This window comes from Megalopta genalis, chromosome 5 (assembly GCF_051020955.1).
Source record: "Megalopta genalis isolate 19385.01 chromosome 5, iyMegGena1_principal, whole genome shotgun sequence".
Lineage (NCBI taxonomy): Eukaryota > Metazoa > Arthropoda > Insecta > Hymenoptera > Halictidae > Megalopta > Megalopta genalis.
This window is the reverse complement of record NC_135017.1, coordinates 15,336,586-15,353,786: the sequence shown is the minus strand read 5'-3', so window position 1 is coordinate 15,353,786 and position 17,201 is coordinate 15,336,586. Positions and strand designations below refer to the sequence as shown.

The window sequence follows — 17,201 nt, the reverse complement described above, 5'->3', positions numbered from 1 at the left end:
TCGACTATGTTCATGATAAGTCTACTTACAGACGCATGCGTGCTGTGAATTGGTTCTCGCAGGACACCGTACGCAGTTTCCTCTCTATAAAAGTGCTGTGTGCTGTTGTGTTTAATGGTATGTATAGGAACACTGAGGATGGTTTAGGGTGTTGGTTTGTTAACGGAGCGCTGTTGGGTGGACTTTCTCGCTTTCTACCCCAGCAAGGGATACAGAATTTGATTACATAGAAAACAGTGAAGAATCTTCGTTAATTGGACTGTGGATCGAGCTCCGAAGACGGTGACCGAATCGATGCTGAGCGAAACAAGAAAGAACTACGAAGATCGATTCAATTGACGTTTCATCGTTTCTCAGACCCCCTTTCAGAAACATGCTTCGGACACATTTTTGAATCGTGCCGCACGATTCACGCAGATTGTTCTTTAGTTGATAAAGATGTGCGACACACGAGTTTGAGCCTCACCGTACGATGCAGTCCATTTATTGGACCGGGAGGCTGCTGTCTCGGGCGATATGGAATGGTATATCAAATTATACAACTTGTGCCGATCCTAACGCGAGCAAACGTCGCGAGGCATCATTTATATCAGCAGTATGTGGTTTTCCCAAAGACTTCTCGCGAGGACGTATACGCAAGGGTCAATTCGGTGACGATGCTTGGTTCAGTGCCAAATTCAAGGCTGTTGAAGTAATAGGTAATGTTAATCAAATACCCTAGTGATTATATAGAACCCCATTGTTTATATAGAATTCTCCAACTAGTGAATACCTTCTTTTTTTCTACTGTGCTTCGTCTATTTGATGCATCTCTAACCATTTTGTTTACAGGTGTAGCAGATGGTGTAGGGGGATGGAGGCATTATGGAATCGATCCAGGAGAGTTTTCTAGCTTTTTAATGAGAACTTGCGAAAGACTAGTGTCTATGGGCAGGTTCACACCTTCCGAGCCAGCTGGTTTATTAGCACGTAGCTACTATGAATTATTAGAAAATAAGCAACCCATATTAGGTACAATAGGCGTCTTGTAATTTTTTACTAAAAAAAATTTAGAAATTCATTGCAGGGTAATATCGGAAAATGTTGTTTCAGGTAGCAGCACGGCATGCGTTATAGTCCTTAATAAAGAGACAAGCAGCATTTACGCGGCTAATATCGGCGATAGCGGTTTCGTAGTTGTAAGGAAAGGGGAAGTAGTTCATCGTTCTTCCGAACAGCAACACTACTTTAATACTCCATTTCAATTGTCTCTTCCACCTCCAGGACATTCTGGTCTGGTACTTAGCGACAGGTATATTATTTTTCATAGAAACAGAAAGTCTGAGGAGCATTTAGATTATTGAAATCTGAGTGTCCTATACATATAGCTAATTTCCATTTATGCTTCAGTCCGGAATCTGCAGATACATCGAGTTTTGGGGTCGAAGACGGTGATGTGATTCTGTTAGCAACCGACGGAGTTTTTGACAATGTGCCTGACCAATTGCTTATCACGGAAATGCGTAAAATCCAAGGGGAAAGAGATCCTACCAAAATACAAGGAGTTGCCAATTCAATAGCCTGGATGGCTCGTAGTTTAGCTTTCGATGGCGCATTTATGTCTCCATTCGCCCAAAGTGCTAGAGAGAATGGAATTGACACTATAGGTATGCAATCCTATTAATATACCAAAGATACCACAGAATAATGGATAGATTTTAAATATTGGACATTATTGTCTAGTGCATTGCACATTATAGACGCTCTTTTGTTTACTTACAATACAAATGGCTTTTCAATAAAAAATACATACAATTTATTCATAGCATACATTTCACAATTTCTTATATCTTACGTATGTACCTATCTCTTATACTTTGGTGATGACTTTGTATTAACTTTATCCTCCTTCTATATAGTACCTTAAATATTGTTCAATTCTTGCACTTAAAACAAGCAGCTTATACCAATGTATTGCTTGATAGAATAATTAACATTTCACCGACAAAAAAAAACTAATGAATTTGCAATAGATATAAATAAACAACATATTTTTACTTATTCTGAATGCATATGTTAATGGTGAAAATTTATTTTTAGAAATAACTCAAGCGTATTGTTGAGAGTGTATATCCACAATGTGTTTTTCTTTTTGTGTTTTTCAGGTGGTAAGCCAGACGACATTACAGTGCTTTTAGCAACGGTGGCAATATAATATAATATGTACAATAGAATCTTGATCATTGTATTATAGTCCATGTCATTGCGTATATGTACCTAGTTATACATCATTATATCCTGTTATGATAATCATTTATTATTTAAATCGAAATAAATGGTTTTGTAAATCAGTTTCTCTATTTCATCAATTTCATTTGCAATCATGTATTGTTGGCTAAACAATATAATAACTATGTATTGTATAGCACAATAACATAACTAGGCGGCACTGTAATGCATTACGCGGATAAAATGTTCAGAAAACTGATAGTAAGTTGTAAGAAGTATTATATAAAAGATAATCATAAGAGATAAATGCATTGAATGTTTTCTGCAAACAGGTTCAACACGAGTGTATATATGTACTATTATGCACATATCAATGATATACAATGTATACATACAGTAATATGTCAGACTAAGTTGAACCATTTTATTTAATTGCAATGATCATATAAATAACAATTTTACCTAGTATTTACAAAATGACTATTATTTGGTAAGTCAAATAATTATGCAGGTGGAAATTCATTGCAACGATTTATGGCTTCTTTCACTGACATACATTTTGTCACAAAAGGTTTGACCAATGTATTTCTCTGGTACACATTACGGATGCATTCATTTGATTGGCAATTCACGAAAACATCACAGCTTTCGCCATCAAACGAAAAGAGAAACAAATCAATTTCCATTAATAACTATACACTGTGTGTAACGAAATGTACCTAAACGCATGTATTCCGTTAGAATACATATATGTATATATATTATATTACAACTCATTATAGACTTTGTTTCCCATTCATACATACAAGCCACAAACACCAGCAGAAAAAGCAATGCTATATTACAGTTTATTGAAATTTACTGGTTTTTATGAAACTATAACTCACAAGTACCTTGTAATATTTTTTTCTATCAAATGCCCATAGAAAAGAAGAGACTGTGATGTATTTTATCGTCATTAGCAAGTATGTACCACGCGTTCTGCTGACGAATACGTTATCAGATATTAACAGAGATAAAAACTCAATTACTTGTCTAAAGTAGCTGAATAAATAAGAATATTTACATCGCTCGATAGCAAAAGGTTTTTACACTAGAACTCTTTTTGGAATCAGGGGTTTCAATTTCATAATTCTGGAAAAAATGAAAAAATTAGTGCATACCTTGTTGTACGAACAATCTGTTTTTAACAGAAGGTATTACAGATTAAGGACATAAGGGTTGCAACTTTCTATGTTCAGTTAAAATTGTATATTATTCAGGCACAATAGTGTAGCAAAAATTTATACTGTGCACAATATTTGTAACAATCACGAAAACAGCATTAAACGAAATTTATGAAAACTTAAATACATTTTTCTTAATTAATAAGATAAAGAAAAGTAAGAAATAAGACGGTTGAAATCATTTTTACAATTCTACTATAAATTTTGTACTTTGTAGGTGTTTTGCAAATTATATATCTATTACAATCACCACAAATAAATACAAAAATACAGAACACGAAATACGTTTTTTTTTTTCATTTTATGCATTCAATTCTGAAAACCGTCAGTATTATATAATAAATGTATCACAATTGTCGATTATCTGAGAAATACTGTTTCCATTTATAATTATTAACGTGTATTACATTTAATACCGAAGTTTCCTGTGAAAAATTGTAACCCCTGTAAAAAATTGGAAGTCTTATCGTCGTTATAGGTATCCTCTATACTTCGCATAGTATTGTAGACAAATGGTAATTACTTCGTACTTCTGTTAGTTATTGGGGAAATCAAGGAACAATGTTGTATATCTAACCCTTTGCGGACGAGTGCCGTCAAGTAGCCAGCTAAGTCTTTTTCCCGTTGCGGACGTGTGTCGACAAATAGCCACTCAAGTCTGTTCACAGTTACGGACATGTATAAGCGGCTCGCGTACATTTATCTTTCTGAGCGATAAGATACGCATGGGTATAGTAGACTAAACAGTATTATGTTTTCTTTTTCAATGGAAATTAGAGATCTTTAGAGGTGAAGTCTTATATTTCATTTAATGAAAACTCTCAGTGATACTACCAGACGAATCAGTAAGTCTTTTATATATTTTATACTTTATAACATCCTTTACACAATGCCTAAAAGATTCAAAGAGGACATGTTCGATAGTGATAATAGACGAATATTATCTTGAATCTGACAAGTTCGAAGATGATGGCAGTGCTTCAGATAGTGGAAGCGAAATTGTTGGAACAAAGAATCAGATCAAACGTTTCAATATTTTCAGTGATAGTGATAGTGAGCATGAACTAAATATTGATAACAATAATGAAAGCCCCGACAATAAATGGAAGAATGTTACAAATAAAGTAGCGCATCAATACCTCTCGACCACAGCGATGCTCGCTCGTCGAGCGACTCTGTCCGCAAAGGGCTAATAATAGAAAAGATTACTTGATATGCCAATCAGTAAGAGATGATTTGGAAGCAGGACTTCGAATTTTGAATCACTGCACGTTGGCTTCTTGTCCCCAATTAAATCTTTCGGGACGGTCTTCGGGCGGCGGGGTATAGTCTGGATCCTCTGGATGTGCGTCGAACAAAGTCTTACTGCCGGCAAACAGTAATAACATTGTAAATAATTGAAATACATTTGTTTTATCATGTCGTGGTAGAACTTACAGTATTTGCGGAGTTTTAAGAACTCGGAAACCTCCTCTTAAACGTGGAAATACATCTTCTACAAAATAATACATGTGTCCTACTGCCATACCAACTAGATCTACCCATATTGTATTACCAAGAATTACAGTGAAACCGAGAAGCACCCAAGGCAAATACGGAGCCTAAAAAAAACATGGGAAAGTGACTTTTCTCTAAATTCAATGAAGCTTACTCTTACTTGAAAGTTTAGCAGTCCAAAAAAGTTGAGTCTAACGAATGGGTTTCGTCTCGACCACACGTAAACCAACATAATCGTAAACGCATGACCCAGGAACAATAAGTTAACAAAAAATCCAAACATCTATAGATCTAGTTCAGAAAATCATCACATTTATAAGAAGGAGCTGACTAAACCAATATTAAAGGATACAATCATAGATGTGCCCCCAAAAATGAACATCATCACAAAGTCTGCTGTTCTTCTACGAAATGAACCCTCCTCCAGCATCCGACAATATCGGTACGTGAAGACCATGTTGAAGAAGAAATTGAAACCCATGTTCCCAAAGAATAAAAATGTCGTAATTAATCTCCATATCTGAAACATTCAACGCTGTATGAACGAAGCCATTGACAAAGCACACACATTATTCTACAACGTTTCTTTACCTGATATTGTTCTATTATCAGTGTAGGATTAAAATATAGCCGAAACGGTGATACCAAATCTAGTTGCTGAAACCAGAAATAATCCAATGAGAATATGAATGCTTTGTGGACACCGGTGTGTTTGTTACACGCGGCAAAATTTTTGTGAAGCAATTGTTTTTACCAACCACTGCGAGAGTCGTGATGACACAGGCTGTTGTATAAGCTCGTGTCACCACAGGCATTTGCATGTACTCTTCTCGAAATGTTTGAAAGGCCATCGGTATGATAATTCAGATCTTCCGTACACCGAAAGACCAATATTCTTTCCAGGCTTCTCTTCTCTTCCACTTGAATTAATCGTCACATGTTGTTCGTCACTGTGCGTTATCTAAATGTAATCGTTACCCACATCACGACAAATTTGTTATGCTCGTTAGTTTCGTACACGTAATACGTGAAACTCGTCCTGATCGAATGACGTGATCTCTCGATTTCGCCACCGTTGCGCTATCGATAACGCTTCTTCAGTGTTCTCTTCTCTACCGCTAAAATTTGTCAAATTATGCCGAGCGGTTGCATGTCAAAAAATCTACAAGTCATCAAAATGGTTATCGGAATAGGAAACGGACAGGTTATTATCGAACAACACACACTCCGAACAAAGTGCATAGAGGAACATTTAGTATGGAAATGAAAAACACAATGATTGGACTGTGGACGTTGACGCAACGAAATCTATTCAAGCATGTAATTCAATTTTGCATCTTTAATTTAGTATTTTGTTGGAAATCATTCGTATTTTGAGTTTGAACATTCAATGAAAATAATATTCCGATATTCAGTTGATCATTAATAAGTATTTCCATTAATAGATACGAATCTTTTCCTTCTTTAGGAAAAACACTAATAGTGTAATGAATGTACTCAATCAGATTTCAGTACTCAAGCGTATTGAACATGCACTAATTCTGTATTTTTCAGTATGAATATGTAGTGAAATTTTGAATTGGATACTGAAAATTTAAAACCTACACCTTCCCGCGTAAAGTTAAAAAGCGTTTGCTGCCATCTGTACGTTTGTCAACATCTGACAACAGTTTATCGGATTGTATCAAGAAATTGAGGTTATCCTATTGAGTCATCGTTTGAAATGTTAACGGGAAACTAAATATATTAAAAGCTTCGTTGACTAAATGACTATTGCGGTCTTAGATATTTAAATATTTTAATATTTCTCGTTAACAGTAGAGTAGTGGGTGTGCCGTTGCATTTCGTTATCTGTCAAAATGATATCGAAAACCGAAGCTACTTTGGAACATTTTTACATATTTAATGGAACATACGCCAAAAAAGAAGGGGAGGCAAGTATATAGTATTTAGGTGTAAAAAAATAATTTTCCGAAAACGCGATTCCTTCTATCCAATATATGTATTGTGTAAACGAGTCACTCTGTGTCCTCTGTGCAGGAAGAGAAGAAGATACTTTACTATCATCATCATCCAGAAACGGATTTGGATGTTCAAATTAAAAATATAGGGCTCAGCGAAGCAATAATTAAGTTTGCAGAGTACGTATGTATTTTTATAAATGCCTGGAGGCTTATAGTCTATCGAATTAACAAATTGTTTCTGGATTTCTGTCCTTAGATCCTTCAATCCTGGACAGCCCTGTGATTATTGTCACACGCATAAAACTCGACAAATATATTACCAACCAGAGCCAAACTTTTGGATGGTAATGGTAAGTTATAGACAATAATTCATAATTGACTGGATTTTAAATATGTACCTTTAATTTTCAGATTATTGGTCTGCCATATGTGTGCAAAGAAAAAGATGGAAATAGATATATAGAATATCAGCACGATGAAGTGAACAGCAGTGTTTGCCAAGCTATATTAAAACAAGCATATGTTATGTTTAGATTGTTCATGGGTTCCTTTGAGACAATCATTAACGAACCAGAATGTGGCTCTATATTATTATTGAAACATAAGCTAGAACACTTTTACTCTAGGGTAAATATATGTTCATTGATTAACAAAATTTGTTTGTTATCAATGATACAATACATTTTGTTCACAGTATCTCATGTCCTTAAAAATACATAACAGCGACATTCTCGATGTATTCCAAGGTCTTCAATTTTTACCTCTTGATAAGATAACGTTTTTACGGGTGCAATGTTTTATGAATCTCGTAGAAGCTATGTTTTCTCAAGTCAAGTATACAGCATTTCTCTACAATGATCAAGTTGTCTGGTCAGTAATAATAACTGTTAATTATAATCGATGACGAGTGTTAACAATAATGCTATATTTATACACAGGAGTGGCCTAGAACCTGAAGATATGCAAGTGGTTTATAATTATTTGGTGGGAACACTTTTACAAGCTCATCTTGAGAAAGAATTGCATGGTGGTTCAATGCCTAGAAATTCTCCTTCACCATTTACTACTTCACACTATGGAAAGTTAGTATATTAGTGTAATAATTTTTTTTTGCATGGATGAGGCTTAATTTTCAAAATATTAACATTGCAGATTCGTTACTGGTCCATCTAATATCAATGAACCAAATTTGATTGGAAAGTCTCCAACAGTGTTTATAAATTATTCCACGAAGCCAATCTCGTTGTATTTAGTAGTTTATAGGGCATTGAGCGCAACGATATGTCTTTTTGTTGATAGTGAGTATTTCGAAAATGATTATCGGTGTTTGTATTCTCGTGTACACAAGAAATTATTACACGCTTTCTTCGCAGGTAAAACTAGCTTGTTGATAGATTTCTTTAAAAGTCTCGACAGTTTTCTTGGTCCACAATTAACTACTCTTGTTAGCTCAGTTGCGGAACAATGTGCTAAACACGTAGTAGTCACACCAGAGTCTTGTACAAAGTACCTGTATTTTAATAAACTCAATTTAGCCTATAAAAGCACGATACATCTGGATAATAGGCGATGTTCTAACGTACTCACAACACCTGAAGTATTGAGGGTTATCACTGATATATACAATGACACAAATAAGTTGGTATATTGTGTTAGATTAAGTATAATTTAATCTCCACATTGGAATATGTATTTTGTTTCGTTACAGATTGAAAGAAGCTGGTGAAATTGTGATAAAAACTATGAGCGGTTATTGGGTTGTAGGCAAATTATCTAACTTGAGGGAATTCTTCGTAGTTATTCAGCAAAAGAGTGCAAACTTTATTGAGATAGAAGGTATGTACTCGATACTTTACTCGTTTACCAATGTACCGGAGCTTAATAAAATTGTATATCTTTCAGAGGAGGTGAAAAGACTGTGCGACAAACAACTGAAAAGTATATTTTTTCATTAACGATCGCAGTATCGTATAGCTCCGTAAAGTTTCACACGATTGTTAAACCATTTCAATTGATCGCAAACAATACATATGTACATATATATATATTTATATATTCCAACTTGTATTACTGTAATTATAGAAAGTTACATAATTTATACATAAAATTTACTGTAAGATTAAAATTCTGTACATACGTATTTATATATATTTTTAATATATTCAGAAGTTGCTTGATCGGTGAGTTTTTTTCGAATATTTCAGTGATTACTTTAAAAAAATTTATTAGATTTCAATGTTAATCTAGCGATTCTTCATCATCTGTATCTTTTTTTCTTCGAACAATATTTGAGAACTTCTTCAATTTTGCAACAAAGAAACCGTCCATATTATGTACATGCGGATAAAATCTTTTCGTCAATTTTAGCGAGGGATGAAACCTGTGTTGTCTGTAGCTGGTAAAACCTTCAGTTCCAAATTCTAAACCAGTAGGTACTAGTTTAACGTCACGTTTCTTAAGAGCATAATCTACGATCCACTCGTTCTCCTCAGGCAGAATCGAGCACGTCGAGTAAATGATAATTCCACCAGATTCTGAACGAGCATTCGCACAGTCTATAGCTGACAAAAGTAACTCCCTTTGTAAAGTGCAACAACGTTGTACGTCCACTTCATCTTTGTTGGTCTTAACGCTAGGATCTTTGGATACAACACCAGTACCAGTACATGGTGCGTCCAGGAGAACTCTGTCAAATCCTTTGATCACCTAAAAATAATCAGATATGTCAAATCCGTAGATAACCGAGTAATACACGTATAATATATAATAACTTACCGATGGTATTTTACGTCCGTCATAAGTACAAATAACGGAATTTACAATGCCAAGTCTATGAAAATTACCAACGACAGCCTTTATTCTCTCCTCGTTTACGTCGTTCGAGAAAAGCACACCTGTGTTTTTCATGAGCGCCGCTATGTGCGAAGACTTCCCACCAGGTGCAGCACACATGTCCAGAATCCTTTCATTCTCCTTCGGTTCCAAAGCCATAACTGGTAAAAAACTAGATGCACCCTGTATGATGTAATGACCTGCCAGGTATTCTGGCGTTGCACCCATTGGGACTTGAGAAGAATACACTACCAATCCAACTTTGGTCCATTTTCCTATCGGGTCCAGATTGACTCCTCTATTGATTAAAGCCTGAAAGATAATCATTGATAATAAACCGTCTGAGTAGAAGATTGAAAAAAATTGATTTAGTTAGAAAAATACTTCTGCTAAGTCGCGTCGACGTGTCTTTAACGTATTCGCTCGTAACGTCATAGGCCTCTGTACTTCGCTCGCTTCCAAAAATTCCAGTAGTTCGTCCAGTGGGAATATCTGCATCAGTTTTTCCATTAAAAAGTTGTTGTAACTGTAGTAAGTGCATAGGTCCTTCTTAAGTAGTTCCATGTATTCCAAACGAGACCTATAAGATAAGAGATATGAGAGTGCCTTTGTCAAACCTACAGCTAGCCAGTGATATACCTGTTGGCATCGCGTAATCTTTTGAAGTCTGACAAGATCATAACAACGTCCTTTATCCGCTGTTGGATATCCTTAAGATTAATAGTATTCGCGAGTTCTTCCTCGGTAGGAAAGGTAAAGTCAGATTGTTGTGCTATCATATCGTTCATTTCTTCTTCTGCCATTTTTCTAAAATTATAAAGAAAGTAAATAAGAGAAACATTTGGATCTATTGATTTAGAAGCGATATTTACTGTTCTTTTGCTTGTTTCTTCTTTAGCTTCTTATTTGCTTTTTCTATGGGCAGCAAATCATCATCTTCTGCACCCATATCTTCATCCTCTTCGGTTTCCATACTCTGATCAGATCCACCACTGCCAAGTTCTTCGTCGCTTTCCGCGATACCATTTTCATCTTCTGTATCGCTATCTAATAATTTCTTTTTTGTACTTTTATACTGTTCATTGTCTATGATTTTCTCATCCTCTGATGCATTATCACCATCATTTAACAGTATTTCATTGTCTTCGTCGTTGGAATCGTCATTTTTAGTTGGTATAAATTTAATAGATTTCTTTTTTTTCTTTGACTGCTCGAATACATGTTCAATATTCTGAAATAAAATACATAAATAATCAATGTCGCTAACAATATAGGGACTTCAAATATAAAATGGAAATTTACTTTTCCATTTATTGCATTTTTTGCCTCTTGATGTTGCTTCTTTTTCTTTAGCTGTTTGGATACATCCCTAATACTCTAAAGACAAAAGAACATATATAATCAATATGTTTTATAATAAAGATCTTAAACATTAAATAAAAAACTTATTTACATTTGCTGTATCTACAGTCTTCTCTTTCTTTTTTTTCTGCAACATCTTTGCATGTTCCTTCAGTTTCTGCTGTTTCAGTAGTCTTTTTTTTGCTCGTTGCTTCTGCCGGTGACTCAATTTTGTTTCTTCTTTGACTACGAAGGAGAGTAAAAGATTTTAGATATTTTACACATTACATTGTTTCAATCTCGACCTTTATATACTGTACTATATCCAACAAGATGCATTTAATTGAGGTTATTAAATACAAAGAAAGTGTCATAAGCATATTAAAGAATTCAAGTAGAAAATGCTACATACCAAGAATTCCTTTTGGAAATGTTGGATCCTTCTGCTTCTTTGCTTTTCTTCCACGACCAGTTGGAATGGATGTCTCGTCAAATTTTGCTTTTCGTCCCATGTTGTTTCGGTTCTTTCAGTTGAAACCTGTTCAAATCGAACACGCGCAAATGTAACCTATAATTTGTAAATTTGTAAAAGACTAACGCTTAACCATGTGCGCGCCTGGCGGTGCACGATCGGCATTTCTTAATGTGACCAACGTTGAAAAAATGACTATCGTAGGAAGAAAAACGTTTCTACGTTGTTACTAACAAGACGTTTTTCAATTGTTTTTCTTTGTCTTCTCGATTTACGATGCACGTGGTGCTTAGTACTGTTTCGTACGTCGTAGAGGCAACATTCGGTGTTTCATCTTGACAAGATTATAAGTAAAAATCGCTAAAAATGCCGATAGTAAAGCAAGAAGCGCATCGACCAGGTGCATTTAAGCAAACGAATAAGGCGCATAAAACTGGAAGACATCGTAGCAAAGGTTCAATTAGCAGTGACGTTAAAGGTAATATTATTTACAAGCTCGTTCATTTCAGATTATATTCCTGGAACATTCTCTGTAATTAATTTTATTCAACGTTATTCAATAGGAAAAGTTAATGCGAAAGTTTTGTCGAAACGTGTGCGCAAGAACCTAGGAAAAGAAGCGCGAAGGCATCAGGCGTCACAAATTCGAAAACAAAAGAGGGAAGATGTCCTGCAACAGAAAAGAAATCTTGGAGGATCAGATTCTGCACCAATACTTATATGTGTTATACCGTTGCAAGTGGGCTTCGAAGTTCAGGATATGTTATCTCTATTAACAAAAGTAGACAAGACAGCAAATGTAATTACTAGTACTTGTGGTACAGTGCATATAAGGTATGCAATCGAAACTTTTAAATTATACTATTAAAAATAAAAGAAATTGATTATAAAATTATTTGAAACAGTATACCCAGATTCAAACAACGATTTTCTATTATTACTCCATCGGCTGGTAATGTATTTGCATCATTGGATGCGATAACAGTAGCAACAAATGTACTTTTTGTTATTTCTACTGAAAAAAATCCTAGGGAAGAAATAGTTGACGACTGGGGAGAAGAAATCCTTACGTCTTGTGTTGCTCATGGTTTGAATACTTCAATAGTTGCATTGACAAATCTTGAAAACCTTCCCGTAAAGGTATAACATCGAAGCTTATTCCTACAGTTATCATAAAATATGATATTACTTATCCATACGAATCTTTTTGCAGAAACGTCAAGCCTACAAGAACCGTGTACAGACGGCAATTCAGAAATGGCTTCCAGAAGAAAAAATTTTTCGGTTGGATACAACTACAGATGCCTTGAACATTTTAAAACGAGTTGGCTCTCTGAAACAGAGAACGGTAGCCTATAAAAATAAAAGGCCACATTTATTAGCTGAAGAAATTAAGTTTAAATGTAACAAGGTAATGTCGATATCAATTATCAGCTGTGAGAACAGAACTACAACTTTCATGTTATTTAGGACTCTACCGAGTTGGGCACTCTCATGGTGTCAGGATATCTTAGAGGGATACCATTATCGGTTAATGGATTAATATACATACCTGGATTTGGAGATTTTCAAATGTTACAAATCGATGCCCCTGGAGATCCATATCCGATGGAAACGACACAGAGAAAACGTGACGACACAATGGATGATGAACCATCCATTAGGGTGCTCGATCGTGCGGATCCGAAGAAACAAGTAATTTTATAAGTAGAAATATAATGTCGCATTATATTGGTACAATTAAATATACAATTTGGTTCGCTTAGGAATCTCTTGAAGCTGAAAATATTCCTGATCCCATGGACGCTGAACAAACGTGGCCAACGGAAGAGGAAATGGCTCAAGCAGAAGCCTCTAGAAACAAGAAAATTGTGAAGAAAGTACCAAAAGGGACATCTGAATATCAGGCAGCTTGGATACCTGATGAGGATGGAGGTACTTTATTAGAATTAAATGATATTTAGCCCGGAATGAGACCCACGTGGGGATCTAGTGCAGAGAAAATAGTACTTTTTTCATTGGGGGTCCATAAGCATGGGTTAATATATTTCTCACACCTATGTAATATTTCAGAGGAAGTGGACAATGAATATTCGGATGAAGAATCAGAAGACGGGATGTCTGTAGACGAGGCGAAGTCTCAGGATGACAGTAATGGTGAAGACGAAGAAAACGATGAGGAATATGAGACAATTGCATTCTCGGAAGTTGTTCCGGATGAACAAAAATATGATCAGGACATGGACATGGTAGAGGAGAGAGCAGCTATAGAAAAACTAAAATGTAAGTTTGTCGCATTGGCAGTTGAATTGTGCAATTAAACAAAACTTTGTTCCAAATGCAGCGGTAAAAATGGATGCAGAATTCCCTGACGAGATGGACACGCCTCAAGACATGTTGGCGAAAGTTCGGTTCCAGAAGTATCGTGGATTGGAATCATTCAGGATGAGTCCATGGGACTCAAAGGAGAATCTTCCTTTTGATTATGCTCGGATCTTTCAGTTTGAAAACTTTGATGGAACAAGGAAACGCGTGTTCAAAGAATCACAGGAAATAGAAGGAGCTATGGTGAATGAATTGATTAATAACACCGTGCAACAAAATTTAATGTAGGAAATGATATATAAGATATTTTTTATTGCAGCCTGGCTGGTACATCACGATCCATGTTGCGAATGTTAGACACGATCTTTTCACTGCAATCTGTTCCATGGAAAATCGTCCATTGATAATCTCCGGTTTGTTGCCCAACGAACATAAGATGACTTTTCTAAATGTGGTACTAAAACATACCACGATTAGTATGCAACCAGTGGAATCTAAAGAGCGATTAATATTTCAATGCGGATTTAGAAGATTCTCAACGAGACCGGTATTTAGTCAGCATACTAATGCAAACAAACACAAGGTGGGTTTCTTTAAAAACTACATATATTATCATTGTTCGTGAAAATGAACCTTTGTTTATTTCAGTATGAGCGTTGCTTCGGTCCAGGGATGACTGTTGTGGCAAGCATGTACGCGCCAATTACTTTCCCACCATGTCCAGTTCTATGTTATCTTGAAAGACTGAATGGAATATTGGTAAGGATCGATAACGTTTACATAATCGTTCGTCAAATTAACTGATGTATAATATGTGATCAGGAACTGATAGCAACTGGCAGCGTGTTGTCTGCGAATTCCGACAGAATTGTCGTGAAGAGGGTTGTTCTTAGCGGTCATCCCTTTAAAGTGCATAAACGATCAGCGGTTGTAAGATTTATGTTCTTTCACCGGGAGGACATTAATTGGTTTAAGCCAGTCGAACTACGGACAAAATATGGTCGTAGGGGACATATCAAAGAACCATTGGGTAAATTATTATATAGTATGCACAAGACTGTTAATCAAATAGGATTTAATGTTAATCACTATTTATTTTTAGGTACGCATGGACACATGAAATGTGTTTTTAACGGTCAACTGAAGTCGCAGGACACGGTTTTAATGCATCTATATAAACGGATTTTCCCAAAATGGTCGTACTATCCAATGTTAATAACGCGTATGCCCCGTGAAGAAGAAAAGTTGGAGGCGCAATACAAATTGTGTTATTAAGTAATTCAATGTATATTCAAACGTATGTGCAGAGAATCTTATGAAATAAAGTGTTCTTTTCAATTCTAAAAATTATAATGACTAATGTATGTATTCATTTGTGTACATCTTTACAGTAGTCGATGGTAGATTGCGTCACATGTCGCGGTAAATTGTATTCTATCGGTTTGGTCTAAAAACATTTTTTCAATTAATAGGTTACTTCTTAGTTGATCAGTGTTTGAACAATGGATTTGGATACTGCCTACGTTGGTAACTAACAGAAAAATTTAGTATAGACTAATATATCTTTTATTTGAAACAAATATATCTTTCAATCACATAGAACTTTTAATCGAAGACTGGTTAACAGATATTCGAACGACCATCAAACAGGAAGAGAATCTCGTCAGAGCCGACGATGAATTTTATATGCCTTTTGTTGGTAACTATGCAGGCTCTCTATGTAAACTTTCCAAGCAATAAATAATTATGCAAAAACGCATTGAATGTACATACAATTCATTACTTGCACAGCGATTCCGGTACCGATCGTGAGCACAATTTTTCATATAACAGAATATTTAGATTTGGGTCCAGATACCAAATACATTACTATTCATTTGTATGATAAGTTCATGTGCAAGTATTTTTGGGAAGTTTACAAAGCTGAATTTATTGACCATGCAGGAGGATCTTGGACAGAAGTCTGTACTAAGATATCCAGCCAATCGAAATTGTATCTTATGTCTTGTTTGCAATTAGCTAGCAAAATGGATTCCTATTCAAAGAATTTGGCAATTTCTCAAGTATGTGTATACTCTTTTACACGTTTACAGAGAGTATAACATCGAACATTTATATTTGCTTTAGGTGCTTTATATTTTACAGTGGATAGACAAAAATACCGAATACGATCACAGCATTGTTTTTTCATCAGAATTTAAAGTATTCCAAATGATGGGATATAAGATACCATTATGTACTCCCATAAATTGCATAGAAGTACTTCTAGCTGCAACAGGTTTAAGAAATACATCTAACATGCAGGAGATAACTACAAGTTTGTTGGATTTAGTTTATTTGCAGGTATAAATTAATTGTTCTTTCCTAGATGCATTGCTCTGCTGTATGATTTAAAAAAGAAAAAGAATGGTTCCATTTACAGAAAGAAAAGCTATATTCTCATCTACAGTGCTTGATTCAAGGACATAGAGCACAGACTGCCCAGGAGAAGAGGGATCTCATGACTTTGCAATCAAACTTCTTATTTTTAGGGGCTTCTATCGTTCTTTGTGCAACATTTTTCAATTACGCAGAAACTCGAACAGCAAAAATTATCTCTTCAAAGTTGTCAGAGTTGGTGGACATAGAATCAGATAATATATGGGACATGGCCAATATACTCCTTGTGCTGGCGATTCAAGAATAAGTAAAGCATCTATAAATAAATAAATCCTCTTTGACTCTCTTTATTATACACTCCTTCTTGCGTAACAAATTCGGGCTGTCATCGAAGTATAACAAAACAAATGCTACCGAGAAACAATTGCTACATTAATATTGTCAAATGTTTTTATTATCATTACAGATGTAGTATGTACTCTGTTATGATCGAAGGACTTCGAGGTTAAATTCTTAGCATGGTGTTTATAAGAATTTCTTTTAGTTTTATGTTTCAATATTGAAACCTACAACACGAATTTACTGCTGCCTCTAAACGGTCGAATAGCGCCGATCCATTCCGTGGTAAAACGCCCAAACTGTTCGCCAAATTAATTCCAAAATGTCACGCTAGATGGCACAAGCACCATATTCCCGGTCAGGCTATTTGCGCCATCCTGTGACAAATTCTTGAAGCTTCGTTCGGAAGCACGATCAACAGTGCCTCTTTTGGCGAAACCTGAAAGCTCCGTTCGGGGTTCGTAAAGCGCCAATTAGGATAGCGGCGAAGCGCTGAAACTGTTAACCAAATTACCGACAATCGATTTTGTCTAACAGTTTGAGCGTTTTGCCACTGTACTAATTGGCGCTGTACGGACCCCGAACGGAGCTTCCAGGTTTCGCCGGAAGAGGCGCTGT

The 17,201-nt window shown here is 35.6% G+C and overlaps 6 protein-coding genes across 14 annotated transcripts; 4 read left to right on the top strand and 2 right to left on the bottom strand.

The window, feature by feature from the left end:
• Nucleotides 1-103: 103 nt before the first annotated feature.
• LOC117226907 (protein phosphatase PTC7 homolog) lies at nucleotides 104-2,330 on the top strand. Its single transcript, XM_033481684.2, has 5 exons — nucleotides 104-698; nucleotides 832-1,011; nucleotides 1,093-1,291; nucleotides 1,390-1,646; nucleotides 2,145-2,330. Exons 1-5 carry the CDS (start codon nucleotides 473-475, stop codon nucleotides 2,192-2,194), a joined length of 912 nt encoding a protein of 303 aa, XP_033337575.1. The 5' UTR covers nucleotides 104-472; the 3' UTR covers nucleotides 2,195-2,330.
• Der-2 (Derlin 2) lies at nucleotides 1,772-5,830 on the bottom strand. Its single transcript, XM_033481683.2, has 6 exons — nucleotides 5,690-5,830; nucleotides 5,523-5,588; nucleotides 5,284-5,451; nucleotides 5,092-5,214; nucleotides 4,872-5,035; nucleotides 1,772-4,799 (listed from the first exon to the last, which is right to left on the bottom strand). Exons 1-6 carry the CDS (start codon nucleotides 5,780-5,782, stop codon nucleotides 4,697-4,699), a joined length of 717 nt encoding a protein of 238 aa, XP_033337574.1. The 5' UTR covers nucleotides 5,783-5,830; the 3' UTR covers nucleotides 1,772-4,696.
• A 280-nt stretch (nucleotides 5,831-6,110) lies between these two features.
• Nucleotides 6,111-9,072, top strand: Ccz1 (vacuolar fusion protein CCZ1). Of its 4 annotated transcripts, XM_033481678.2 has the most exons (11): nucleotides 6,115-6,251; nucleotides 6,486-6,865; nucleotides 6,972-7,072; nucleotides 7,152-7,245; nucleotides 7,307-7,522; nucleotides 7,590-7,765; nucleotides 7,834-7,977; nucleotides 8,048-8,193; nucleotides 8,269-8,533; nucleotides 8,604-8,731; nucleotides 8,798-9,072. In XM_033481678.2, the coding sequence occupies exons 2-11, from the start codon at nucleotides 6,791-6,793 to the stop codon at nucleotides 8,848-8,850; spliced, it is 1,398 nt and encodes a 465-aa protein (XP_033337569.1). In that variant the 5' UTR covers nucleotides 6,115-6,251; nucleotides 6,486-6,790; the 3' UTR covers nucleotides 8,851-9,072. The 4 variants fall into 4 exon arrangements, with proteins under 4 accessions (XP_076377699.1, XP_033337569.1, XP_033337567.1 ...); XM_076521584.1 differs by having other exon boundaries at nucleotides 6,111-6,251; nucleotides 6,750-6,865; nucleotides 8,604-9,072; XM_033481676.2 differs by having other exon boundaries at nucleotides 8,604-9,072.
• On the bottom strand, nucleotides 8,531-11,720 carry LOC117226900 (28S rRNA (cytosine(4447)-C(5))-methyltransferase). The gene is made up of 8 exons (XM_033481675.2): nucleotides 11,481-11,720; nucleotides 11,181-11,314; nucleotides 11,030-11,104; nucleotides 10,600-10,958; nucleotides 10,367-10,534; nucleotides 10,112-10,307; nucleotides 9,671-10,039; nucleotides 8,531-9,601 (listed from the first exon to the last, which is right to left on the bottom strand). Exons 1-8 carry the CDS (start codon nucleotides 11,578-11,580, stop codon nucleotides 9,134-9,136), a joined length of 1,869 nt encoding a protein of 622 aa, XP_033337566.2. The 5' UTR covers nucleotides 11,581-11,720; the 3' UTR covers nucleotides 8,531-9,133.
• A 39-nt stretch (nucleotides 11,721-11,759) lies between these two features.
• Nucleotides 11,760-15,218, top strand: Tsr1 (Tsr1 ribosome assembly factor). The gene is made up of 12 exons (XM_033481673.2): nucleotides 11,760-12,018; nucleotides 12,104-12,374; nucleotides 12,446-12,680; nucleotides 12,754-12,951; nucleotides 13,011-13,235; nucleotides 13,307-13,475; nucleotides 13,614-13,823; nucleotides 13,885-14,108; nucleotides 14,185-14,448; nucleotides 14,514-14,624; nucleotides 14,688-14,895; nucleotides 14,968-15,218. The coding sequence occupies exons 1-12, from the start codon at nucleotides 11,907-11,909 to the stop codon at nucleotides 15,138-15,140; spliced, it is 2,400 nt and encodes a 799-aa protein (XP_033337564.2). The 5' UTR covers nucleotides 11,760-11,906; the 3' UTR covers nucleotides 15,141-15,218.
• A 9-nt stretch (nucleotides 15,219-15,227) lies between these two features.
• On the top strand, nucleotides 15,228-16,575 carry LOC117226902 (cyclin N-terminal domain-containing protein 1). 6 transcript variants are annotated; one of them, XM_076521590.1, is made up of 5 exons: nucleotides 15,228-15,392; nucleotides 15,466-15,564; nucleotides 15,810-15,928; nucleotides 15,993-16,208; nucleotides 16,288-16,575. In XM_076521590.1, the coding sequence occupies exons 1-5, from the start codon at nucleotides 15,368-15,370 to the stop codon at nucleotides 16,549-16,551; spliced, it is 723 nt and encodes a 240-aa protein (XP_076377705.1). In that variant the 5' UTR covers nucleotides 15,228-15,367; the 3' UTR covers nucleotides 16,552-16,575. The 6 variants fall into 6 exon arrangements, with proteins under 6 accessions (XP_076377705.1, XP_033337570.1, XP_076377706.1 ...); XM_033481679.2 differs by having other exon boundaries at nucleotides 15,657-15,928; XM_076521591.1 differs by having other exon boundaries at nucleotides 15,265-15,392; nucleotides 16,011-16,208.
• The last annotated feature ends 626 nt before the right edge of the window (nucleotides 16,576-17,201 follow it).

Excerpts from the sequence above, each read along its gene's own strand:
- LOC117226907 (XM_033481684.2), top strand. The coding sequence starts at position 473 with ATGCAGTCCATTTATTGGACCGGGAGGCTGCTGTCTCGGGCGATATGG. Across the intron at positions 1,012-1,092 it reads AAATAAGCAACCCATATTAG|GTAGCAGCACGGCATGCGTT; the intron begins GTACAATAGGCG and ends ATGTTGTTTCAG. Across the intron at positions 1,292-1,389 it reads GGTCTGGTACTTAGCGACAG|TCCGGAATCTGCAGATACAT; the intron begins GTATATTATTTT and ends TTTATGCTTCAG.
- Der-2 (XM_033481683.2), bottom strand. The coding sequence starts at position 5,782 with ATGGCCTTTCAAACATTTCGAGAAGAGTACATGCAAATGCCTGTGGTG. Across the intron at positions 5,589-5,689 it reads TCATCACGACTCTCGCAGTG|CAACTAGATTTGGTATCACC; the intron begins GTTGGTAAAAAC and ends TTCTGGTTTCAG. Across the intron at positions 5,036-5,091 it reads TTGGACTGCTAAACTTTCAA|GCTCCGTATTTGCCTTGGGT; the intron begins GTAAGAGTAAGC and ends TGTTTTTTTTAG.
- Ccz1 (XM_076521584.1), top strand. The coding sequence starts at position 6,791 with ATGATATCGAAAACCGAAGCTACTTTGGAACATTTTTACATATTTAAT. Across the intron at positions 7,766-7,833 it reads TACAATGATCAAGTTGTCTG|GAGTGGCCTAGAACCTGAAG; the intron begins GTCAGTAATAAT and ends ATTTATACACAG. Across the intron at positions 8,194-8,268 it reads GATATGTCTTTTTGTTGATA|GTAAAACTAGCTTGTTGATA; the intron begins GTGAGTATTTCG and ends CTTTCTTCGCAG.
- LOC117226900 (XM_033481675.2), bottom strand. The coding sequence starts at position 11,580 with ATGGGACGAAAAGCAAAATTTGACGAGACATCCATTCCAACTGGTCGT. Across the intron at positions 11,315-11,480 it reads ATTTCCAAAAGGAATTCTTG|TCAAAGAAGAAACAAAATTG; the intron begins GTATGTAGCATT and ends TCTCCTTCGTAG. Across the intron at positions 9,602-9,670 it reads ACGGACGTAAAATACCATCG|GTGATCAAAGGATTTGACAG; the intron begins GTAAGTTATTAT and ends GATTATTTTTAG.
- Tsr1 (XM_033481673.2), top strand. The coding sequence starts at position 11,907 with ATGCCGATAGTAAAGCAAGAAGCGCATCGACCAGGTGCATTTAAGCAA. Across the intron at positions 14,625-14,687 it reads AAAGACTGAATGGAATATTG|GAACTGATAGCAACTGGCAG; the intron begins GTAAGGATCGAT and ends ATATGTGATCAG. Across the intron at positions 14,896-14,967 it reads ACATATCAAAGAACCATTGG|GTACGCATGGACACATGAAA; the intron begins GTAAATTATTAT and ends ATTTATTTTTAG.
- LOC117226902 (XM_033481679.2), top strand. The coding sequence starts at position 15,368 with ATGGATTTGGATACTGCCTACGTTG. Across the intron at positions 15,565-15,656 it reads ATTTTATATGCCTTTTGTTG|CGATTCCGGTACCGATCGTG; the intron begins GTAACTATGCAG and ends TTACTTGCACAG. Across the intron at positions 15,929-15,992 it reads AGAATTTGGCAATTTCTCAA|GTGCTTTATATTTTACAGTG; the intron begins GTATGTGTATAC and ends TATTTGCTTTAG.